We start from the raw sequence: 24474 nt of genomic DNA on the forward strand, positions 1-24474 counted from the left end.
CTCACCACAATTCCCATACCATTTCTAGGCTGTCCTCCTGACTAGTAGACTCTAGATCCCAAGCAAAGTGGTTCTGCTGCACTACCCTTCCAGCCTGTCTCTTGAATACATAGGACATCCAGCCTCCTCCATACCATCATGTCACCCACTTACAAGCCTCATCCTGTCAGTGAACCTACAGCGAGTGTAGCAATTCTTAGTTCACATTTGGCAGGTGGATTGGTTTTACATCCAGCTTTTGCTCAGCAGAACTATCCTAGGTAACCCAAAGTGAGCAAATGGACACCAGACATCCAGTAGCTTAAGTAAAGTATGATTAAAGTTTGTCAAATTAGTATTGTTTCAGTCTGACATTAGCCCAAAGTACTCTCCCCAGCGCTTGTAATGTGCCCAGAATGGACTCCTCCTACAATTTATACAGAGTTACATGTACTGGTAACTTATCCAAGACTGCAAATTCTTCTTTACGAAAAAGTACAGTTATGTACACTTACCATAAATGTAGATGTTCGAGTGTATTCCCTGTTGCAGTTATTACATTTGGGTAATCTGCTGGCAGGTTGCCCTCAGTCAGCCTGAATAGCAAAGTCTTGGGTCCTGCGTCGGTTGCTGTCTCCTCTTCCATGACGTCAGGTTGTCAGGGGTACAAAACTTGCAGCAGACGCCATTTTATTCAGTTTTTCTTGCCCCAGATGTCAGGTGCCCCCCCAAATGGGGAGCAAATATATATATATATATATATATATATATATATATATATATATATATATATATATATATATATATATATATATATATATATATATGTATATAAATAAACAGTAAATATATAATTGCACTTTTAGAAACAAACTTTACCTTCAACTAAAAGCAAATACACCAGAAAGGCTTTTGAGTATAGTGAAGGAAAGCAAAAGGTATAGAAAGGGGGATGGCGGGTGGGTAACCAGGACTGCAACAGTGAATACACTTGAACATCTAAATTTATGATAAGTGTACACAACTGTACTATGTTCTTCGTGTTTCAATGTTGCAGTCATTACATTTGGGTAGAATCCCAAAGCTATGGATGGGAGGATGGAACTAAACAGCATTAGGAGCGGCTATAAGGCCCTGCAGGACTGCAGTGGCGAAGCCTGCCCTGGATTTGGAGAAGATAGGTAAATGATGATGCTTTGTGAAGGTATGAATAGAACTCCAAGGTAGCAGCTTCTAGACAGTCTTCGGTTGGGACTCCTCTGAGAAAAGCTGCTGAGGTAGAGGCAGCCCTGGTGGAATGTGATCTGATCCCCTTGGGCACAGGTTTACCATGGTGCAAATAGCTGAAACGAATGCGGTGGCTTATCCATTTAGAAATAGTCTGCTTTGAAATAGCCTTCCCCTCTGACCCTGCAGCAAATGCTACCAGTAGTTGTTCAGACTTTCTTAGAGATTTGGTCCTATTTAGGTAGAATCTTAGCTGTGTGTACATCCAATAAATGCAGAATCCGCTCCCCCTTGTTCTGCGGATTTGGGAAAAATGTTGGCAGGTGAATGGTCTGATTAAGAGCCACACTGGATACCACCTTAGGCATAAAAGGATTGGTCCTGAGGGACACCCTCTCCGGGTAAAATGTAATAAAAGGCTCCACTGCCATGAGAGCCTGTAGTTCTGAAACTCTTCTTGCTGAAGTGACTGCCAAAAGAAAAGCTGTTTTCCAAGACAGAAATTTTATATCCGCAGTAGCTGCTGGTTCAAACGGAGGCAAGGTGAGTTTTTCCAGCACAAAACTGAGGTCCCATGCAGGAGTTGGTGCTCTTCTGGGAGGCCTTAAATTTTTGGCCCCCCTAAGATACTGTTTAAGCAGGGGATGAGAAAAGAGGGGAGGCTCTGTATTGTAATGAGCCAAGATGGCAGAGGCATGGATTTTTATTGAAGAAAAAGATAGGCCTTTGTCAAGCATCTCAGTCAAATATTGTAAAATCTGAGGAATATTAGGCTTTGCTGTGTCTATTCCTTGTGCTTGGTTCCAAGCACAGAATCTTCAATTTATCAGCATAAGATTTTCTAGTACTAGGTCTTCTGGCTTCCAAAATGACATCCATCACAGATTTACTGAGAGGTGTTTGTTTGAATAGTTAGTTGATTAGCCATGCTGCAAGATTCAGAGTTTGGAGCCATGTGTGCAGAATTTGATAGTTCTGCTGAGACAGCAGATGAAGTATTTGAGGCAAGTACCATGGAGGAAGGTGATACATATTCCTTAGAAGCGGGTACCAGTGCTGGCGGGGCCAGTCCAGAGCAATTAGGATAATTTTTGTTTTTTCCTATCTGACTTAGTATGATGTTGGAGAGTAGAGGGGGGAAAGGCGTAGACCGATAGGTTTTTCCAGCTGAAGGATAGAGCATCCACTTTCCATGCTTTTCTGTGATGAGTTCTTGTGCAGAATTTGTCCAACTGATAATTTTGGGGAGAGGCAAACAGATCTATGTCTGGACTCCCCCATTTCTGTGTTAACATGCTGAAGATTTGTGGATTGTCTCAATTCATGCAGGTCCATAAGATTTCTGCTTAGGTAGTCTGCTAGAGTATTTTGCTTTACTGGCAGGAATTGAGCTTGAAGATGCAGTTGGTAAGTCAATGCTGTGTTCCACAAAGCCATGGCTAGTCTGCAAAGGGGGTAGGAATGTGTACCCCCCTGCTTGTTTATGTACCACATAGCTGTGGTGTTGTCAGTCTATCAGTAGTTGTCCTGGATGAATTAAGTCCTTGAAGGCTGTCAGAGCATTCTGAACAGCTAGCATCTCTTTCTGGTTGATATGCAGACGCATTTGGTTTGGGCTACATTTGCCCTGAATGCATCTCCCTGCTAGGTGGGCACCCCCCCCCCCCCCAAGTACAGTCTGATGCATCTGTAGTTAGGATTTGGGTGGCAGGGGGTAGAGTTAATGACAGTCCCTTGTTTTGGTGACATGTCTCTGCCCACCAAAGAAACTCCTGTTGTAGGAAGGGAATGAGAGGAATCATTGTTTCCAGGCTGTGACAATGCTGACTCCATAAACTTTTTAGGTACCATTGAAATTTCCTCATATGCAGTCTCGCATATGGAATTAGTAGAATGCAGGATGCCATGAACCTCAAAGCCTGCAGAATTTGTCTTGCAGATAACTAGGTTTTTGTTGACATTTGTTTGAAGTATGTTGGCAGTTGCCTTTGTTTATCTGGCGTGAGGTAAGCCATCTGGGCAGTTGTATTCAAACTTGCACCCAGGAATGTAATTATTTGAGAGGGTACCAGTTGTGATTTCTTTTCTTTTATGGTGTACCCTAAGCATGCTAGAAGCCTTTTTACAAACGCCAGATGGTGAAGAAGACTGTCCTTGTCCTCTGCTTGAATGAGATAATCGTCCAGATAAGGATACATTTGAATGCTTCTTTGCAGAATGCAATTTCTGGTGCCAGGCACTTTGTAAAGACCCTGGGTGCAGTAGATAAGCCAAAGTGCAGTGCAGAGAATTGGTAATGCAAAAAACCTGCTTTGAAGCGGAGGTATCTTCTGCATGATTCCCTTATTGGGATATGCAGGTATGCCTCTTTTAAGTCAAGAGTTACTAACCAAGCATTCTTGCCTAGCATAGGTAGTAGCTGTTGTAAAGTCAGCATTTTGAATTTTGGAATGTCCAGGAACGTGTTCAGAATAAATAAGTCCAGAATTGGACGCCATGAATGGTATTTTCTGGGTACCAGGAAAAGTCTTGAATAAAAACCTTGTCCCTTTTCCTCTTCTGGTACCAGTTGAATAGCCCCCATGTCCATGAGGGACCTGACTTGTTTCCGGGCCTCTGCCCACTGCTTTTGTGGCAGATCCAGCCATCCGTTTGGAATTGGCAAAGTATGGAAATTAAATCTGTACCTCCTGGGATACTATGTTTAACACCCACTTGTCCTGGGTAATTAACTGCCAATTTTGAGCATGAAGTGCTAGTTTTCCCCCCAAAGGGGTGCCAAAAGATAAGTGCTTGGTGATGGTAGAGGAAAGTCATTGAGACTGCTTACTGTAGGGTTGCGCTGTTTCCTCCAGATTTGGAGATGGAGGCACCCCATTGCTTTGACCTGTAAGAAACCTATGATTGGTATCTGGAGCCTTTTGAGCGCCTGGATTTGCCCTGAGTGGCTCTGTTGGACACAGGGAAGGACCAGTTTTTAGTTGGCCAGTGCCTACTGAACCTGGGTGGCTGCACTTGCAAGAAATCTTTTACAGTTTGCATAGATTTAGCTAGGTCTTCCATTTTCTTTAAAACCTCTTCTGCCTTATTACCAGAGAACCATGCTGCAAAGGAGCATCCAACAATTTAGCTTTAACATAATCAGGCAGATTTTGCTCCTTAAGCCAGGCATGCCTTCTAATCACAGATCCAGTAGCGGCGGCCCTACAAGAGGCCTCCAAGGAATCAAACCACATTGCAAAGTACGCTTTCCAACCTGTTCTGCCGAATGCAATAATTCTAACTATTTTCCACACAATCAGAAATCAACATTTTCTGTTTCAGTAAGCCCATAACATGCTGTTGATATTTAAGCATATGAAACTGGCAGTTTAAAACCCTGATTGCCAAGGTTGCAGATGTATAAACCCTTTTGCCCCATCTATCCAGCGCCCTGGAATCTCTATCAGAAGGGGTAGTATTTTTGGCTGTAGAGGCCTTAACACCCTTGGAACCCTGAGAAATAGTCTCAGGATCAGCAGCAGCAGGATTTTTGAAAAGAAATTTGTGGGAGTCAGGAACCCTGTAATATCTGTCTGGCTTACTAGGAGCCGGAGGCAGGGAATCAGGAGCCATGCTTGATTCTCAGAACACATCATCAACAATGTCTAATACAGGAGGTATTGCCAAAGGCCTATGCTGAGGAAGAAGGAGGAAATCCCAAAGTCTCTTTTTTGATTCAGAGAAGTCCTGACTCTCCCAGTGATAATGTTCCCTTAAAGTATGCAAAGTCTCTCCAAAAGAGTAATCCCCAGGAGGAGATGCAGATGGGATGGATTCCTCTGTATCAGAATCCTGATAGAGTGGAATAGAAAATTACTGATCAGAAGAGGAATCAGAAGAAATGGAAACCTGATCTGACTATTCATAATCACTGCCTTGCCTAGGCCTCTTAGCAGGGGGGCCTGATCAAGGTAATTAAATTCTCAGCCATTTTGATCATCTGTTTTTTAGGCATAGGGGCCTGAGCACGTGGCTCATGCGTCAGTTTTTTAGACATCGAAGTTATTTACCTTGTTTTTGTTGCTGGCATCGGTTTAATATAAAAATGTTGAGACCTGAAAACACCCTCAGAAGCCGGTGACTGCTCAGCGGCTCCGGACCCATCCAAGGGAGAGACGTCCGCGGGTTCAATTACTCTGAGAATCTTGCGGCATACCGGACTCCGAATGGGTCTCTGTAGAGACCTGCGACTCAAAAGTAGCGGGTATCAGGGGCTGTGAAAGCACCTCACTGAGTCCCGGCGACTGGCTTAGGAGAAGCTTTGTCAGTTTTGGACCTCGACGGTCTGTCTCTGTCTTTTTCTTTGTTTTTTTATGAACTCCAGTAGTCGGATTGCTAACTGACATTTCAGGATAATTAAATCTTGAACCAAAATATTTAGAAGCAAAAATATACAGACACTTAATAGTGCGTTGGTTAAATCTAGCACAAAACCGACAACAAAGCACGTTGTGATCAGGGCATAGGCAAGAAATACAGTACAAATGAAAATCCTTATGAGGTATTTGCTTCCCACAAGTAATGCAATTATTAACTTTTACTGACATCCGTAAGGAGCAAGAAAAAGTTTCCCCAACAGGGTACTTAGCTATAGTTTGAAGACTTCGGGTCTGAAACTCTAATATGAAAATTTCAGGAGTCAGCCGACCGGCACTTGCAAACTGCTTCTGCTTCAGGCACTGCGCAGCAAGAAAAACTGGATAAAATGGCGTCGGCTGCATGTTTTATACCCCTGACTACCTGATGTCATGGAAGAGGAGACAGCAACCGACGCAGGACCAAAGACTTTGTTATTCAGGCCGACTGAGGGCAACCTGCCAGCAGATTACCCAAATGTAATGACTGGAACAGTGAAACACGAAGAACATCCATTGCTCCTACTACTGGAACTGGCTGGGAATCGTTTTACACTGCCCTCATTGCTGCCTGCAAATCCTGGTACTTTATGACCATCTCTCTCTCTCTCTGAACACAAGACACTAATCTCTGGTTGAAGCAATTTCAAATATCAACGTTACTCTTGTCTTCTTTTCCTGGACTACTATATCTGGTTTTCTCTCATCTATTTTTTGAACTGCTGGTAATGGGTGATCTCATGTGATATAAACATCATTCGCTAATGTTTTGTGGTTCATATTTCCAGTGCTTCTCAGCTACTTCAATACTATAATGCTCGAGAAACCCCAATGCAACAGTCTTGCCACATTATTATGGCTTTCAGCATACAGGCCCCTCTGCCATTAGTGTATCACAACCAGCAACAAGATGGGCCACTGTTTCCAGATCCGTTTTACAGAACCAGCATTTGTGTTTTTCCCACATGTCCAATGTACTTTGTAAACAGTGTATGTAGCCCACTAGTCTTGGCCGCTAATATTAACCTTTCATCTTTTGGTTTAAATTCACCTCTAACTATTCCAGAGTCAGATCCTGATTGACACAAGGTTGTTACAAGAGTTTTCTGTACTTGCAACTATATTTATGCCTTTTCATCTCATCCTTTTCCTTATCTCTCTCTCCTTTTTTTTTTTTTTTTTTTTTTAAAGTACATTCAATTGCTGCCTGATTTTTGTCTACTTCTAGTTTGGTTTCCATTCCTGCACAACACCAATATGCTTCTGGTAAACTAAGCAGAGAAGTCATCTTAGATTTGTTCTCATGTCTCAAAATTTTCATTAGTTTTGGATCTGATGAGGCCTGCAGATACGTATTCAGTTTGACTGCAGATCTATACAAGTAATCAATTTCAAGGGGGCCCATACCTCCCTTCAGAATGAGGAATATATACTCTTTGTATACACTGATTTTCGTATATCATTTGATAAGTGTTGAGCATTTTTCTCGTTTTGCTGTCCAACTGATCCAAATTCTTTTGGGGCCAATCACCCCAAAATTGTAAATTAGAACAGCAACTTGGTTTATTGCTTGGACTTGGTTCCTAGATGTCAGGTCTGTTTCCAGTATTAATTTTAGTCTTTTAAAATATTTACTGAGTTTTGCTGGCATTTGCTCAGGTTTTGTCTATCCTTCATCAACTCCCAAATATGTATATACTGCCTCCTCCACACGTTCTTTTATAATCACACTCCTGTCCCATACGGACAATTTTCCTGGTACTACAACTTTTCTACTTTAAATTTTGTTTTTGCACATTTATGAAGACCAAACATTGTTTTATCATCTGAAATTATTTTCGACCACTACCAGTTGTGCTTTCAGCTCCTTATCTTATGAACTATAGCCTTTTAAATTATCCACAAAGAGAAGATGAGGTGTCTTTACAATTCACTGTTGTCTAGGAGGCAAATTACAACCATGACCTAATCTGTTAAGTAGACAAGCTTAATGGGTTAAGGGCAGGACAAAAGAGCAGCAGTGACAGAGTCACCTTGGATTATCCCATTTAAATTTTTATCACTGGAACAATAATTTGTCCCTTATTACAGTTTAGCTGCAAAGTGGCTTGCCTCTGTTTTATGGGCACTATCATGCAATTCATCAGTGTAGGGTGTTATTTTTATACATCTGCAAGCACTCCTTTTATCCATGCATGTGGGATGCAGTCAAATGTTTTTTTTTGTAATCTGTCTATACCATACTTGCACTCTTTCCCTTTTTACAATTCTCCATGATTTCTTTAACAAATGAGCCTTTGTTCCACATGACTTTTTTGCTACCCTTTCGTTCTGTCATGACTGAGGTTTCTTCTAAAGGATTACAAACTCTCTTGGCATCAACTCTAGTGCATAGTTTATACATCATCAGAAGGAAAGTTATTGGTGTACAGTTTTTAAGATAAGAGCTTGCAGGTTTCACTCTTAAGGAGTAGAGTTTTTCCTGCTGTTAACAAGGTTGGTGTCTGTTCGAGGTGTGCAAGCAAGTAGTTCTTACCCAGGACAAAATGTTCGTGTAATGATGTTCGTGCTTTTAGCTAGAAGTTAGCTAGCGCATCTGGGCATGTGATTTTCCAGTTATGAGCTTTTCTTATATTTGTTTAAATTTTTATGTGTTACTTCATTCCATTTCATAACTTGTTACATTTGAACTTCTTACTGTTTCTCACCAATCAGGAATGTGTCAAAGCACAAGCACTTCCAAAAGTCACATAACAGGTGTTATGATCCTATTTTCAATGCATTTAGGTAGGAGACATGTATTGCAAATATTAATTTTCATGTACAAAGCAGTTCTTCAAATGTCACCTCAAAGACGTTGGTTAGTGATGCTGTGGGGTCAAACTGCTTTTATGCTCCACAGAGCATCAACTGTACTGACATGTCACATTTAACTAACTCCTTACACCATCTACCATTTCCAGTGAAAATGGTTATTTTTTCCTGAGTGACTTGACACTACTATTGAGACAGATCCAAACTTTCTCCTGCCCATGACATGTTTAATGGATTAGTTTTACTTTAACGATGCAGGAAAGGAACCTGAAGCTTTGAGCCTTGGTTTAAGTTCTATTTTCTAAACCAACACGGTCTCACAACAAACAAAACCTGAAGTGCTACTCAAGGCCCCTGATCCAACAGACAATGCCCCTTGCATACTCACTAAAAACCTACAGTGGGAATTCCCAGACAATGCAGACTACAAAACATAAAATTAAAGAATTAGGCTAAGTTTACAGAAGTCTGAGTACCAATGTAAAAATGGAGAGAGAGCATTTCTCTCCAAATCTACTCTTCCAATTGATATCACTGTTCATAAACTTAACTTTCTTGGCCAATGCCCACCACCTGCACACACACCCTTCAGATCCTTGAAATGAAAATGTTGCCCAGATTTTCTTCTGCTTCTCATCTCTAAAGTGTTATCATTCACTTCACAGTAGCATTATTTTCAGTTTATGCCTCACCACACTGAAACTACTTCAGATATCAGGGGGTTACACTTCCTAAAGTTAAGAACACTCTAAAAAAATTTATGTCACGGTCAAAGCTCCACAGACGATGCAACAAAAGTGGTTCATACTTGTACTTTCAAAAGCTAGAGTGTCTTTAGAAATAATTAATGCTGCACACTAATACTTTATGAATGCAAGTATAAAATTTTACAAAGAATGAAAAAAAAAAAGATTTCACTGTAATCCCTTCCACTGAAGCAGCAGGACATCTCAGCAAACTTACTAAGCATCAACAATCTTGACAGATATCAAGTAAAATGCGTAACTTTACAGGAATAGCATTCATCTGGTTCAACAATCCTGACCGATATCAAATAAAGGATGTGTGTGTGTCTTTCGGCTTTTCCCGGTTAGGGGTCGCCACAGCAGAACTCCGGTCCGCTATTGATTGGCAGTTGTTTTTTTTTACCGGCTTGCCAGGCCTGACGCACAACTATCAAATAAAGGACGTATTGTTAAAAAAAATTATTCAATGATAGCAAATTAACATGCGACACTAGTGAAAAAAAACTGACTGACATGAAAAAGCAGACCACTCAAGTTCTGGTTGGAGTATAAAGCAACAGACCTATCAAGAAATAAAACTCCTTCCAAACACAACTAAAAAGAAGGTTAAGTGTATAAACAGTAATAAAACTGAATGAACAGGTAAGCAATGTCAGAGTTTCTCCTACTTCTTCAGACCAATATAAAGTGGAAACATACAACTCCATTTAAAAAACAAATCCTAGCCAATCATTTGTTAGAACAAGAATCACATGCCTAAAAGCTAATTAAGGCAAGAACAGTTCTTAACTCACGTTGTAAGTCTAGCTCAAGTAGTGTTACCCATTAAAATTTAACATGCATCTTAAAGAAATATACATGTTAAAAAACGATGTATATTCAATGCCATCACAAAGAATTAACACATTCTAAGACTGAACATCACAATTAAAATCAGAGAACTTTATTTACTTGTACAATGAAATAAAAAGTCAAAATGGCACTGTTGAAGTAATCATACCACTGAGCCGTCTTTGCAGTAGTGTTTGGAAATTTTTTCTTGAAAAAAAGAATGCTCGCACTAGTAAAAGAACAATTTCAGTTTTACTGTGGCAGACAAAATACAAATGCAGCAGATGTTCAAAAATTATCCAACAACTTCTGCCTTTGAATTAAGGTTATAAACAGATGCAACATTGTTTTGTGCTGCGGAAAGACCTTTCCTTACCTCTATGCATTGCTGATTCAAGGCACAACAGTAGGTATGACAGCCTTGCTTCCCGAGACCGGGGAAGGTTTTCTACATTACAACGATATTTCCTTAAATCAGAGCGACAGGCTTTAGCTAATGAATAGCTAACCTTGTAGTCTTGTGCAATGAGTTTCTGACGAGTAGTTAATGCCTCACGGCACTGTTTCAAAAAGTAAAGAAAGGACATGCCGAGTTAGCAAAGGTGAAGTTTTTGTTTGACATTTTAAAAAGTAGCACAAAGAAAAAAATCCTTCAGATATCACAAATTACAATCAAAACTAAGATTAAAAAAAGGGCCTTGGTACAGTTGTCTCAGTAAATCTCTCATGTCAGGCACTACAATCTAATGGAAAATTCATAACTTTTTACTGATGGGATAAGCTCTCATGAAATTCCATCACTTATTCTGGGGCCTAGAAACTACAGTGCTCAACCTGCGCACCCCAAGACTCATTTTATCATCTTGTTCCGGTCACATACAGCATCCCACACAACCCCTTTTTGAGGAAGAGGTCATTGGTATAATTGTGTAGCTGACTTTCTATATCAGATATTTAAATAATTCAGTACTGCCATATTCCTCACTACTGGGCTTCGCTGCTAGGTGTTCCTCAAAATGACCAGTTTGACTTCAAGATCTCGGGATCCTTCCATCTGAGTAGCGCACAGCTTCTGGCATGTCTAAGCATGCCAGTGTAAAAGGGGCATCCACCTACATTTTACAGCTTTCTTGTCCAAAACCCAGGGCAAAGGCCCCAAAGGAAAACTACACAGACAGCTGAACCCATTCTTTAAACACAAAGTCTGCAAATGCTGATGAGAGGTGGGGAGTAGAAGTTTTGAAGCTTCCCTGAACTACTACTTAATGTCAAACAGGACCAATATCTTGGGAATACCTAGAAAGGTGGAAGAAGCATAAGGATACATGGGATATGATTACTCCAAAACAACAGCATGACAAGGTATCAGATGTGTGATTACCAAGTGGAATAAATAACGGTGACTATTTTATGTCAAATTGCTGCAACGAACACTACACCCAATCACCACAAGTAAAAGAATGTACTGCGCTACCGACGGTATGTATGTCACCAATGTCCACAGATTAAATTTGGTTTCTTGCCAGTATGAAAGTAGAAAAGCCTATGCTTAAAAGAAAAAGGCCCTGAAGAAGACTGCATCCAATCACTGGCATTTAGCTTCCACAGTAACAAGATGCTCATTATGGATGCAAAGTCCTGTTACTACTTAAGGGAACTGTAGATAAAGCACGTTACTGAACTGCACTACCTTCTCACTTCCGTGTTCCTTTTCCCATTTATTTTAGTGCGTGACTAGTACAGTTATTGTATTAAACAGATAACTACTCTACTACTAATTATGGAAAACAGAACTGCCTTTTTTTAAATTAGTTTTGCACTGACTTTGGATTAAAGTAAGGTATGCTAAAACTGAATTTGCTTGACTACTGGCAACCTCCCTTCCCAGAGATAACAACTTAGGACCTACTGTTTGTATGTTACAGCAAAATATAGAAAAATATACACAGCTGCAATAGTATGTGCCACTTACAAAATGTCAAATTTGCAAAGGTAATAAAAATACTAGAGAGAACACGGACCTTACTCCATTCTTATATTAGTTGCTACATGCCAGAATGCAGCATAATGATACTATATGTCTTGCTGAAGAGCCATCAAGAAGCTTAGCACAACATAACTTGTTCAGAGTACATTAATTATCCCAGTAAAATAATTTCATACATCCCTGGCACATCTGTGTGTTTAGAAACTTTTCCCAGTCTGGTCAAACTGCATTTTTGTGTTTTTCTATTTTCCTGTACAGCCTCCAATGCAAAGTCATTTTAAGACTGCCTGCCCATCTCCAGGGCTGTTTTCCAATTAGTTTCCTGCCCACTACCTCTTTGTGGAACCAGTACTGAAACAATGGGCAAGGTTCCTGCTATCAAACTGTTTAAATTGGTATAGAAACCAACAAAAAATCAGCAGCACCATAAAACTATTTTATTCTAGAAACCATTTTTTCACTCAAACAACTTGGTCTTTTAACAGTATCTCTATAAATGAAAGCGGTTTACTATACATGTTAATGACAGTTACATAAACAGATTCAATCCTCTTCCTAGGTTATGCCTAGCCAGTTTCCCTTTTTGTACTGGAATGAACCTATCCCATTTGGTTGAGACTAGCCTTGCCAATCCTGTTGTCGATAATTATATATTACTCCTAACGAGGATAACTGGGAGCATACCACAGACAATCATGCAAGGGATAAAGCATTTAGGAGCAGACTCTGTCCATTAGTACAGGAGGCAGCCCTGGAGTAAAAGTACAGTTTTGTACCTACCATAAATGCAGATGTTCGAGTGTATACCCTGCTGCAGTCATCACACTTGGGTTATCCTGTCAGTCGGCCCGAATTTTAAAGTCTTGGTCCGGCGTCGGTTGCTGTCGCTTCCTCCCTGACATCAGTGCGCCAGGGGTATACAAGAGGCATCCAACGCCATTTTCTTCAGTTTTTCTTGCCCCAGAAGTCAGGTGCCCCCCCCCAAAAGGTGATCAGTAGATAGTACCAGTAATAAAAGTTTAGCACAAACAAAACATCCCTCCAGCTATAAGCAAATACACCACAAAGTTTGTATCAGATTTTAAGGTATTGAAAGGTTTCAGTAAGGTCAGAGGGGATGGAGGGAGGGTAACCTGGACTGCAGCAGGGTATACACTTGAACATCTACATTTATGGTAGGTACAAAACTGTACTATGTTCATCGTGTTACCCTGCTGCAGTCATCACACTTGGGTTGAATCCCAAAGCTAAGGATGGGAGGTGGAGTCAAACAGGGTTAGAGGAGGCTAGAAGGCCCTGCAAAACTGCAGTGGCGAAGCCAGCTCTAGTCAGAGTAAAGTGGTAAGTGATGGTGTTTGGTGAAGGTGTGTACTGAACTCCAAGTTGCAGCTTCCAGAATATCCTTGGTTGGCACCCCCCTGAGGAAGGCTGTAGATGTAGCCGCTGCCCTGGTGGAGTGGGGCCTTATGCTAGCAGGAACTGGTTTTCCATGATGGATGTAGCAAAAACGTATGCAATGTCCTATCCATTTGGAAATGGTCTGTCTTGAGATAGCCTTTCCTTGTGATGCTGTAGCATAGGATACAAAAAGCTGGTCAGATTTTCTGAAAACCTTAGTTTTATCCAAGTAGTAACGTAGTTGCCCGTGAATGTCCAAGGAGTGCAGGAGTTTTTCTCCTTTGTTCTGTGGATTTGGGAAGAAGGTGGGTAAATGGATGGTTTGATTAAGAGCCACACTGGATACCACCTTTGGCATAAAGGAGGGGTTAGTTCGTAGAGAAACTCTGTCTTGATGAAAAATGAGGAAAGGCTCTACTGCCATTAATGCCTGTAGCTCTGAGACTCTTCTGGCTGAAGTAATTGCTAGCAGCAGGGCAGTCTTCCATGATATAAACTTTAAATCAGCTGAGAAAGCTGGCTCAAAAGGTGGCAGCGTAAGTTTTTCCAGAACAAAGTTGAGGTCCCAAGCTGGTGTTGGTGCTGTCCTGGGAGGCCTAATGTTTTTGGCCCCTCTGAGGTACTGCCTTAGAAGTGGATGTGAAAATAAGGGAGGATCCGTGTTGTAGTGAGCTGAAATAGCTGAGGGGTGGATTTTAATAGATGAAAAAGAAAGTCCTTTGTGTAACATCTCAGTTAAATATTGTAGAATCTGAGGTATGTCCGGCTCAAGGGTATTTTGGCCTTTAGCTTGGTTCCAGGCGCAAAATCTTTTCCATTTGTCTGAGTAGGCTTTCCTGGTGCTGGGCCTCCTGGCCTCCAGAATGACATCCATAACAGCTTGTGAAAGAGGAGCTGGCTGGTTGCTTAGGTGATTTGCCATGCAGCCAAATTTAAGGTTTTGAGCTGGCTGTGTAGAAGCTGACTGTCTTGCTGTGTGAGCAGATGAGGAATTTGTGGTAAAATCCATGGTGGGCCATGTTCCTTAGTAGTGGGTACCAGTGCTGGCATGGCCAGTCTGGGGCAATGAGTATCATTTGGGGTCTCTCCATCCGGACTTTCAGCAGCACCTTTGTGAGAAGGGGCAATGGAGGAAAGGCATATACTGTCAGCATTTTCCAACTGAATGAGAGTGCGTCCACTTTCCAAGCTTGATGGTGAAAATGTCCTGGTGCAAAATTTTGATAGCTGATAGTTTTGGGGGTTGGCAAACAGGTCTACGTCTGGGTGCCCCCATTTCTGAGTTATTGCAAATACTTGTGGATCCAGTTTCCACTCGTGCAGATCCATGATGTTCCTGCTTAGGTAGTCTGCCAATGTGTTCTTTTTTCCTGGCAGGAATTGAGCTTGTAATTGAACTTGGTAAGCCAGTGCTGTGTTCCACAAGGTCATTGCTTGCCTGCATAGAGAGTAGGAGTGTGTACCCCCTTGCTTGTTTATGTACCACATTACTGTGGTGTTGTCTGTCCTTATTATAAGCTGTCCTGTATGTAAGAGGTCCTTGAAGGCTGTCAGAGCATTCTGTACAGCTAGAATTTCTTTTTGATTGATGTGCAGATTTCTTTGATCTGCAGTCCATATGCCTTGATTGCACTGTCCTGCCATGTGTGCCCCCACGCATAGTCCTATGCATCTGTTGTCAGTTTGCCTGGCTGGGGGTAAGGTGAAAGGCTGACCCTTGTTGAGGTGACATGCCTGTGACCACCATAGAAACTCCTGTTGAAGGCAGGGAATGAGAGGTATCATTGTTTCCAAGCTGTGGCTGTGATGAGTCCATACGCTTTTCAGGTACCATTGTAATTTCCTCATATGCAGTTTTGCAAATGGTATTAGTAGTATGCAAGATGCCATGAAGCCCAATGCCTGCAGAATTTTTCTTGCAGGGAGTTGGGTCTTTGTTGCCATTATTTTGAAGTATTGAGTTAATTGTAGTTGTTTGTCTGGCGTCAGATAAGCCATCTGGGCCGTTGTATTCAAGCTGGCACCCAGGAATGTCATATTTTGTGAGGACACTAGTTTTGATTTCTTTTCGTTTACTGTGTACCCTAGGCAACTTAGAAGGTGTTTTACAAAAGCCAAATGTTATAAGAGAATGTCCTTGCTTTCTGCTTGGATGAGGCAGTCGTCCAGGTATGGGTATATTTGAATTCCTCTTTGTCTGCAGTATGAAATTACTGGTGCCAGGTATTTTGTGAAGACCCTGGGCGCAGTAGATAAGCCAAAGGGCAGTGCAGAGAATTGGTAATGGGTTGAACCCGCAATGAAACAGAGGTATCTTCTGCAATTTTGTCTGATAGGGACATGCAGGTATGCCTCCTTGAGGTCCAACGTTACTAGCCAAGCTTTCTTGCCCAACATGGGAAGAAGCTGCTGTAGTGTTAGCATCTTGAATTTGGGTACTTGCAAGAAGGCGTTTAGAATCGAAAGGCCCAGAATGGGTCTCCAAGCATTGTCCTTTCTGGGGACTAGAAAGAGCCTTGAGTAAAATCCTTGGCCTTGCTCCTGTGTAGGTACCAGATGAATGGCTGTCATGTCCATGAGAGCTGTAATTTGTTTTTGTGCCTCTGCCCATTGATTTTGTGGCAGGTTTGGCATTCCTTTTTTCATTGGCAAGGTGTGGAAATGGAATCTGTATCCTTGTGAGATAATGTCTAGGACCCATTTATCCTTTGTGATGATGCGCCAGTTGTCTGCAGGAAGTGCTAATTTTCCTCCCAAGGGAGTTGCCAAGAAAGCTTTGCTTGGCAGTTTGAGGTTTAAGTCATTGTGTTTTGTCTGCTGGTAGTATGGGACCTGTCTTCTCCTCCCTTCTGTGTTGCAGAGCCCCATTGGCGAGGTTTGTAAGGGATTTTTGCTTGACCTCTGCCCCGTGGGCATCTGTATTTACCCCTCTGTGGTCTGTCAGAAGCTGGAAAGGACCAATCTTTTGTTGGCCAATTTCTGCTGAAGCGTGGGGGTTGTACCTGTAAGAAATCTTTGACTGTCTGCATAGATTTTGCCTTATCCTCCATTTTCCTTAAAACCTCTTCTGCTTTAACTCCAAATAAGACATCCTGCTGTAAGGGTGCATCTAGTAACTTTGCTTTAACATGATCAGGCAGAGTTTGTTCCTTTAACCAAGCATGCCTACGTATAACAGACCCAGTAACAGCTGCTCTACAGGAAGCTTCCAAGGAATCAAATCCACATTGTAAAGTATGTTTGCCCACCTGTTCAGCTGCATGCAACAGATCCTGCATTTCTTTGAATTCAGACTGTTGTGGGTGCGTGCTCATCTTTTGTTTTATTTGAGACATTAGGAATTGCTGGTATTTCAGCATGTGAAATTGACAATTTAGTGCTCTCATAGCTAGAGTAGCTGAGTTGTAAACCTTCTTCCCCCACCTATCTAGTACTCTGGAGTCCCTTTCAGAGGGTACAGTATTTTTAGCCATAGAAGCCTTAGCCCCTTTGGGACCCTGGGAGATTGTCTCTGGGTCAGCAACAGGGCTTTTGTAAAGGAATTTGTGCGAGTCAGGCACTCTAATATCTGTCTGGTTTGGCTGGAGCAGGAGGCAGAGAATCTGGATTTAGACTAGATTCTAAGTAAACATCATCCACAATGTCTAAAACTGGAGGGATGGCAAGTGGTCTGTGCTGGGGGAGCAAAAGAAACTCTCGGAGCCTTTTCTTTTAATCGGAGTAGTCCTGACCTTCCCAGTGGAAATGTTCCCTCACGGTATGTAAGGTTTCCCCAAAGGAATAGTCTTCAGGGGGAGAAGCTGAGGGAATGGAATCTTCAGCATCAGAATCTTCATAAGGGGAAAAGGAGTAATCCTGCTCCTCAGAAGAGCCTGAGGAAATAGACACTTGATTAGAGGAGGCATAATCCTCCTCTTGTCTAAGCCTTTTGTGTGTGTGTGTGTGTGGGGGGGGTTGGGAACCCCTGATTAAAGAAATTAAATCTTCAGCCATTTTAAGCATCTGTTTCTTAGGCGTGGGGCCTTGAAGTGGAGACTGGTGTGCAGTCTTTTTTGGTTTTAGAGGAGTCTTAAGCTTAGCATAAGATTTTATGGTGACAGTAGTCTGTCTGAAGACACCTTCTGTAACCGAAGGTGTTTCCACAGCACCGGCTTCTTCTGCAATGTTGTCGGTAGGGCATGAAGAAAATGGCTGCGTCGGCCTAGAACTCTCTGCTTGAGAATCCAAAGCGGTCTGGGGTTGCAATTCTGCGATCGCCAGGGGCTGCATAGGCGCGCCTCACTGAAAACCGGAGAGCCGGCGACCAGCCCAGCCAAGGCCTCGGAGTCTGGCTTGGATCTAGGCTGCCTGTCTTTATCTTTGCGTTTTTTATGCACGCCGGTGGTTGGTTGCTCCGACGGCATAATGCAATTAAATTTCCTACCGAAGTAGTGTCGTGTGAAATCAAAGTGTCGCTTTATAGTTCGCTTATTGAACCTAGCACAAAACCGACAACCAGTGACGTCGTGGTCTGGGCCTAGGCAAGGTATACAAAAAGAATGAAAGTCCTTATGAGGTATTTGCTTCCCACAAGAAATGCAATTGTTAACTTTTTCTGACATCGGACTGAGGCAAGAAAAGGTACCCCAATGGGGTACTTAGCTTTGAAGACTTCGGACTGAAATTCGATTCGAAAATCTCAGGTGTCGGCCGACTGGCACTTGCGAACTGCTTCTGCTTCGGGCACCGCGCGGCAAGAAAGACTGGAGAAAATGGCGTTGGATGCCTCTTATATACCCCTGGAGCACTGACGTCAGGGAAGAAGCAACAGCAGCCGACGCCGGACCAAAACTTTGGAATTTGGGCCGACTACGGGACCGCCTGATGAAAGAATAATCCAAGCGTGATGACTGCAGCAGGGTAACACAAACATTTTTCTGTTTCCCCTCTAATGATACAAGTTGCAGTTGAAAAAGGACAGGTATGAACCTTGTTTTATGTGGATGAGAAGTCTGCTCCACAGCAGCAGTATCCTCTGTGAGCTACACCTGTCCCTCCAAACTGTTCTGTTGGCACTGCAGAAGAGGTTTAGATTCCTAGCCCAAGTATTTCTGATGCCATCGGACTTGAAGTGCAGTAACTCCATCAGTACTGGGTCGAAGGCTGTAATGTATGCCAGACGTAGGTCACCTCTTAGCAATCTGTATGATGCATGTGTTTAGGTCTTGTATCCTTTTAGTAAGGTATCTCTGTGGGCATTCCAGTTGTTGCATGCGTCTTAACAGGTATATGCCAAAGAGGGCATTACATTCAATGACTAGCATAAAGAGGGATAAAGTAATAGGAAACAATGGCATTAACATCTAGCACATGGCCACAGGCTCACATTAGCTTCACATCAAAAACATTTCCATGCACTAGCTCCTCCTACCCTCCAATAATTTCTTGATTAGGGTCAACCTGGACCATAATCATACTGTTATGGTAAATATACAACTTTTGTACTTAAAAATGATCCACTCCATCTGACAACCTCTATGATAGAGTCCTATGCATAACTTCCTAGGTGGTTAAAGACTCAAATGCAAAACTGGAGGCTAAAAGGAAGGCCATTCCCTGGACACCAGACCCAAATAATGCCATGGAAAAGTATGCAAGGAAGCTAATTTTGCAGCCTCAAATATCCACTGAACCTTTTGCAAAGAAATACTTATTACTTTTTTGAAGTTAGATGAAGTGGTTTGCTACAGTTTTTATAAAATCTTAAGCCATCTGTAACCACTTTCACCGAGTCAGAGACTTTCTGCTCTATCTTGCTTGTGCAAACAAATCAAAGAGCTAATTAACCTTTCTGAATGTTCTGGTTTTATTCTTTCTGAACCATTGGTATACAACTGCATTATCAACTGCCCTTGAAAATCTGGACAAAAGAGAAGGTAGTCACCTTCAATGGAATAATTTTTTTTGGGGGGGGGGCACAGGAGGAAAAGTGACCAATTAATATTGCGTACAGTAGCAACCTTCATTATAAGGATGGGTTATAGTTTGAAGCATTACCCTTTACAGATCAGGTAGGGAGAAAGTACAGTTGTGCACACTTACCATAAATATAGATGTTTGAGTGTATTCACTGCTGCAGTCATTAATTTGGGTGATCTGCTTTGCAGTAGCCCTCAGTCGGCCTGATTAACAAAGTCTTGGGTCCTGCGTCGGTTGCTGTTCCTTCTTCCATGACGTCAGGGGTATAAAACATGCAGCCGACGCCATTACATCAGTTTTTCTTGCCCCAGATGTCAGGTGCCCCCTAATGGGAAGCAATTAAATCTATAAATACAAGGATATACCTCCAACAGAAAAGCAAATGCATCAAAAAGCTTTTAGAGCATAGTAAGTGAGAGTAGAGCTATAGCCAAAGGAAGAAAAGGGGGCTGGAGGGAGAGTAACCAGGACTGCAACAGTGAATACACTAACATCTACATTTATGGTAAGTGCACATAACTGTACTATGTTCTTCGTGTTTCACGGTTGCAGTCATTACATTTGGGTAGATTCCAAAAGCTAAGGTTGGGAGGAGGAATTTAAATAGAATTAGCACCAGCTATAAGGCCCTGCAAGACTGTGGGAAAACCAGCCCTGGACTTAGAGAAAATTGGCAAATGGTAATGCTTGGTGAAATTATGTACAGAACTCCAGGTAGCAGCTTCTAAGATGTCCCTAGTAGGGACTCCCCTGAGAAAGGCTACATAGGTGGATGTAGCCCTGGTTGAATGGGGTCTGATGCCCTGTGGGAAAGGTTTTCCATGGTGCTTATAGCAGAAATGAACACAGTGGCTTATCCATTTTTAAATGGTTTGCTTTGAAATAGCTTTCACCTCTGTCACTGCAGCAAATGCCACCAGTAGTTGTTCAGATTTCCTTAGAGGTTTAGTCCTGTCCAAGTAGAATCTAAGCTGTCTGTGCACATCTAAAGACTGCAGTATCCGTTCCCCTTTGTTCTGTGGGTAAGGAAAAAAGGTAGGCAAATGAATGGACTGATTAGGAGCCACACTGGATACCACCTTAGGCATGAAGGAGAGACTGGTTCTGAGGGACACCCTGTCCGCATGAAAGATGATGAAAGGTTCCACTGCCATAAGGGCTTATAATTCAGATCCCCTTCTTGCAGAAGCGACTGCCAAAAGGAAAGCTGTTTTTCAGGAAAGAAATTTTAAATCTGCAGTAGCAGCTGGCTCGAAGGGAGGAAGAGTGAGTTTCTCCAAGATAAAGTTAAGATCCCAGGCTGGGGTTGGAGCTCTCCTGGGTGGCCTTAGATTTTTGGCCCCTCTGAGGAACTGCTTGAGGAGTGGGTGAGAGAAGAGGGGTGGCTCTGCGCTATAATGAGCTGAAATGGCTGAGGCATGAATTTTGATGGAGGAAAAAGACAAACCCTTACAAAGCAACTCAGTTAAGTATTGTAGAATCTGAGGTAAATTGGGCACTGCTGCATTCATTCCTTGAGAATGGTTCCAAGGACAGAATCTTTTCCAATTTGCAGCATAAGATTTTCTAGTACTAGGCATCCTTGCTTCTAAAATGATATCCATCACTGATTTACTGAGGGATGGTAAAGGAGAGATTAAGTAATTAGCCAGGCTGCTAGGTTCAGGGTTTGCAGCTGAGGGTGCAGAATCATGTTCTCCTGCTGAGACAACAGGGAAGGAAGTCTGAGGCAGGTGCCATGGAGCCAAGCATGACACTGCGCAATAGTGGGAACCAGTGTTGGCAAGGCCAGTCTGGTGCAATTAAAATCGTCCTTGACTTGTCCAGTTTGATCTTTAGTAGTACCTTGGAGTGCAGAGGAGGAAAGGCATAAACTGATAGGTTTTTCCAGCTGAAGGATAGAGCATCCACTTTCCAAGCTTGCTTGTGGGGAATCCTTGTGCAAAATTTGTCCAGTTGATGGTTCTGGTGGGAGGCAAACAGGTCTATATCTGAACTCCCTCGATTGCAGTATTTGCCTTGCAGAGAGCTGGGTTTTGTAGCCACTTGTTTGAAGTAAGTTGTCAAATGTATCCGTTTCTCTGGCATGAGAACGCCATCTGGGAAGTTGTATTCAAGCTTTCTCCCAGGAATATAATTTGTTGACAGGGTACCAAGTGAGATTTCTTTTCGTTTATGGTGAACCCCAGACAACTCAGTACCCTTTGAACAAAGGTCAGATGATAAAAGAGAATGTCCTTGCTTTCTGCCTGAATTAGACAATCGTCCAGGTATTGGTATATTTGAATATTTCTTTGTCTGCAAAATGCAATGACTGGAGCTAGGCATTTTGTGAATACCCTGGGTGCAGTAGATAAGCCAAAGGGCAGTGCAGAGAACCAATAGTGCATGTAGCTTGCTTTGAAGCGTAGGTATCTTCTGCAAGACTCCCTGATAGGGATGTGCAGGTATGCTTCTTTTAAGTCCAGTGTTGCCAACCATGCATCTTTGCCTACCATAGGAAGCAGCTGGTGAAGAGTCAGCATTATGAATTTTGGAATCACCAGAAAGGTGTTTCAAATGAAACGGTCCAGGATAGGACGCCATGTATTGCCTTTTTTGGGTACCAGGAAAAGTCTCGAATAGAAACCTTGTCCCTTTTCCTCTTCTGGTACCAAATGAATAGCCCCCATGTTTAAGAGAGTACCTCATTTTGTGCCTCTGCCCACTGATTTGGGGGTAGATCTGGCCACCCACATGGTGTTGGTAATGTGTGGAAATGAAATCCGTATCATTGGGACACTATTTAGAATCCATTTGTCCTGGGTAATGAGTTCCTAGTTTTTGGCCTGCAGACCAATCTTTCCGCCTAAAGGAGCATTCAGATGGGAAGTGCTTTGAAGTCTTAAAGGCAAGTCATTGAGACGGTTTTTCCATGGGGGGAGTCCTGCTGTTCCCAGGTTTGGGTGCGGGAAACCCCCCCACTGCCTAATCTTGGGTGTCCCTTGGGACTGAAACCTGGGGTTTCTGCTATGTCTGGGTTTAGCGTGAGAAAACCTGGAATGGGTTGGAAAGGACTAATTTTTAGAGGGCCAGTGCCTACTAAATCTAGGAGGCTGACTTGTAAGAAATCTAACATTTTGCATAGATTTAGCTTCATCTTCCATCTTTTTAAGAACTTCCTCAGCCTTGTTGCCAAACAGGCGGTCCTGATTTAAGGGAGCATCCAACAATATAGCTTTAACATGATATGGCAAGGATTGCTCCTAAAGCCAAGCATGCCTTCTGAGCACAGACCTAGTAACAGCAGCCCTGCAAGAGGCCTCTAATGAATCAAATCCACATTGCAAAGTATGTTTTCCAATCTGTTCAGCAGAATGCATTAAATCCTGTAATTCTTTATTTTTAGCAGTCAGGCATTAACATCATTTTCTGTTTAAGCAATCCAGTAACATTTTGTTGATATTTTAACATATGAAACTGGCAGTTTAAAGCCCTAATGGCCAAGGTTTCAGAAGTGTAAACTTTCTTACCCCATCTATTCAGCACCCTGGAGTCTCTATCAGAGGGGATAGGATTTTTAGCAGTAGAAGCCTTAATGCCCTTGGGTCCCTGTGAAACAGTCTCTGGATCCGCAATAGGATTTTTAAAAAAGTACTTGTGAGAATCAGGAGCCTGTAATATCTGTCAGGTTTTCTGGGAGCAGGAGGCAGAGAATCAGGGGCCAAACTAGATTCTGAAAAGGATTCATCAACAATGTCTAGTACAGAAGTTATAGCTAAAGGCCTATGCTGAGGCAGGAGTAAGAAATCCCTAAGACTCTTTTTAGAATCAGAAAAATCCTGGCTTTCCCAGTGGAAATGCTCCCTTAGAGTATGTAAGGTTTCATCAAAAGAAAAATCCTCTGGAGGGGAAGCAGAGGGAATAGAGTCCGCTGCATCACAATCCTCATAAGTAGATAAGGGCAAATCCAGATCATCAGAAGAATCAGAATCCCGTTTAGAAGATTTATAAACAACTTCAGTCCTAGGTCTCTTAGAAGGGGGATGTCGGCTTCCCCTGATTAGAGAGTTATAAGATCTTCAGCCATTCTTCTTTGTTTTTTAGGCACAGAAGAAGCCTAAAGATGCAGCCTGGGCGTCGGTTACTTAGGCATGGTTCGAGAATTTGGCCTAAATGAAGGAGGCGTCTGTTTAATATGCAAGTCCGTGGGTCTTAATACACCCTCAGAAGCCGGTGCCTGCACAGTGGCTCCGGACCCATCCAAGGTAGGGACATCCGCAGTTTCCACAGGTGAAGTATCTTGCGGCATACCAGACTCTGAATGGGTCTCAGTAAAGGCCTGCGAGTCAGAAGTAGCGGGTATCAGGGGCAGCGAAAGCACCTCATTGAGTACTGGCGACTGGCTTAGGAGAAGCATCGTCAGCAGCTTTAGACCTTGGCGGCCTGTCTCTGTCTTTATCTTTGCGTTTTTCGGAATCCCGGTAGCTGGAAGGCTAACCGATGACATTTCTGGATAATTAAACAGAGAACCGTAATATTTAGAAGTGAAAATATACCGACGACGGATAGTGCGCTGTTTAAATAAAGCACAAAACCGACAGCAAGGCACGTTGTGGTCAGGGTCTAGGGCAAGGAATACAGTACAAATGAAAATCTTTGCTTTCCACAAGTAATGCAATTAACTTTTACTGACATCAGTAAGGAGCAAGAAAAAGTTTCCCCAACGGGGTACTTAGCTTTAGTTGAAGACTTTGGTTCTGAAACTCGAAAATGAAAATTTCAGGAGTTGGCCGACCGGCACTTGCGAAATGCTTCTGCTTCAGGCACCGCACAGCAAGAAAGACTGGTGTAATGGCGTCGGCTGCATGTTTTATACCCCTGATGACCTGACGTCATGGAAGAAGGGTCAGCAACCGAAGCAGGACACAAGACTTTGCTAATCAGGCTGACTGAGGGCTACTGCAAAGCAGATAACTCAAATGTAATGACTGCAACAGTGAAACACGAAGAACATTGGATGCATAAAGCCTGAAGCAATTTCATTCTAGCTTAAGTTATAATGTCTAAGAGGGTCTTTCAGGTTAAGAACTTCAGAGCTGACTAGAAAGAACTTCAGAGCTGATGAGAAAGAAAGTACAGTTGTGTACGCTTACCA

The 24474-nt window shown here is 42.5% G+C and overlaps 1 protein-coding gene across 1 annotated transcript in view; it reads right to left on the reverse strand.

Annotated features, from left to right (window-relative positions):
* The window catches only part of GLG1 (golgi glycoprotein 1), a 3171999-nt gene that overhangs the window by 2222557 nt on the left and 924968 nt on the right, over window positions 1-24474 (reverse strand). The window contains exon 7 of the mRNA XM_044081599.1: window positions 10371-10554. Coding sequence (XP_043937534.1) covers window positions 10371-10554 — 184 coding nt within the window. The remainder of the gene's footprint in view (window positions 1-10370; window positions 10555-24474) is intronic.

The sequence above is a fragment of the Protopterus annectens genome, chromosome 8.part1 (assembly GCF_019279795.1).
Source record: "Protopterus annectens isolate FY-2018-M chromosome 8.part1, PAN1.0, whole genome shotgun sequence".
Lineage (NCBI taxonomy): Eukaryota > Metazoa > Chordata > Ceratodontiformes > Protopteridae > Protopterus > Protopterus annectens.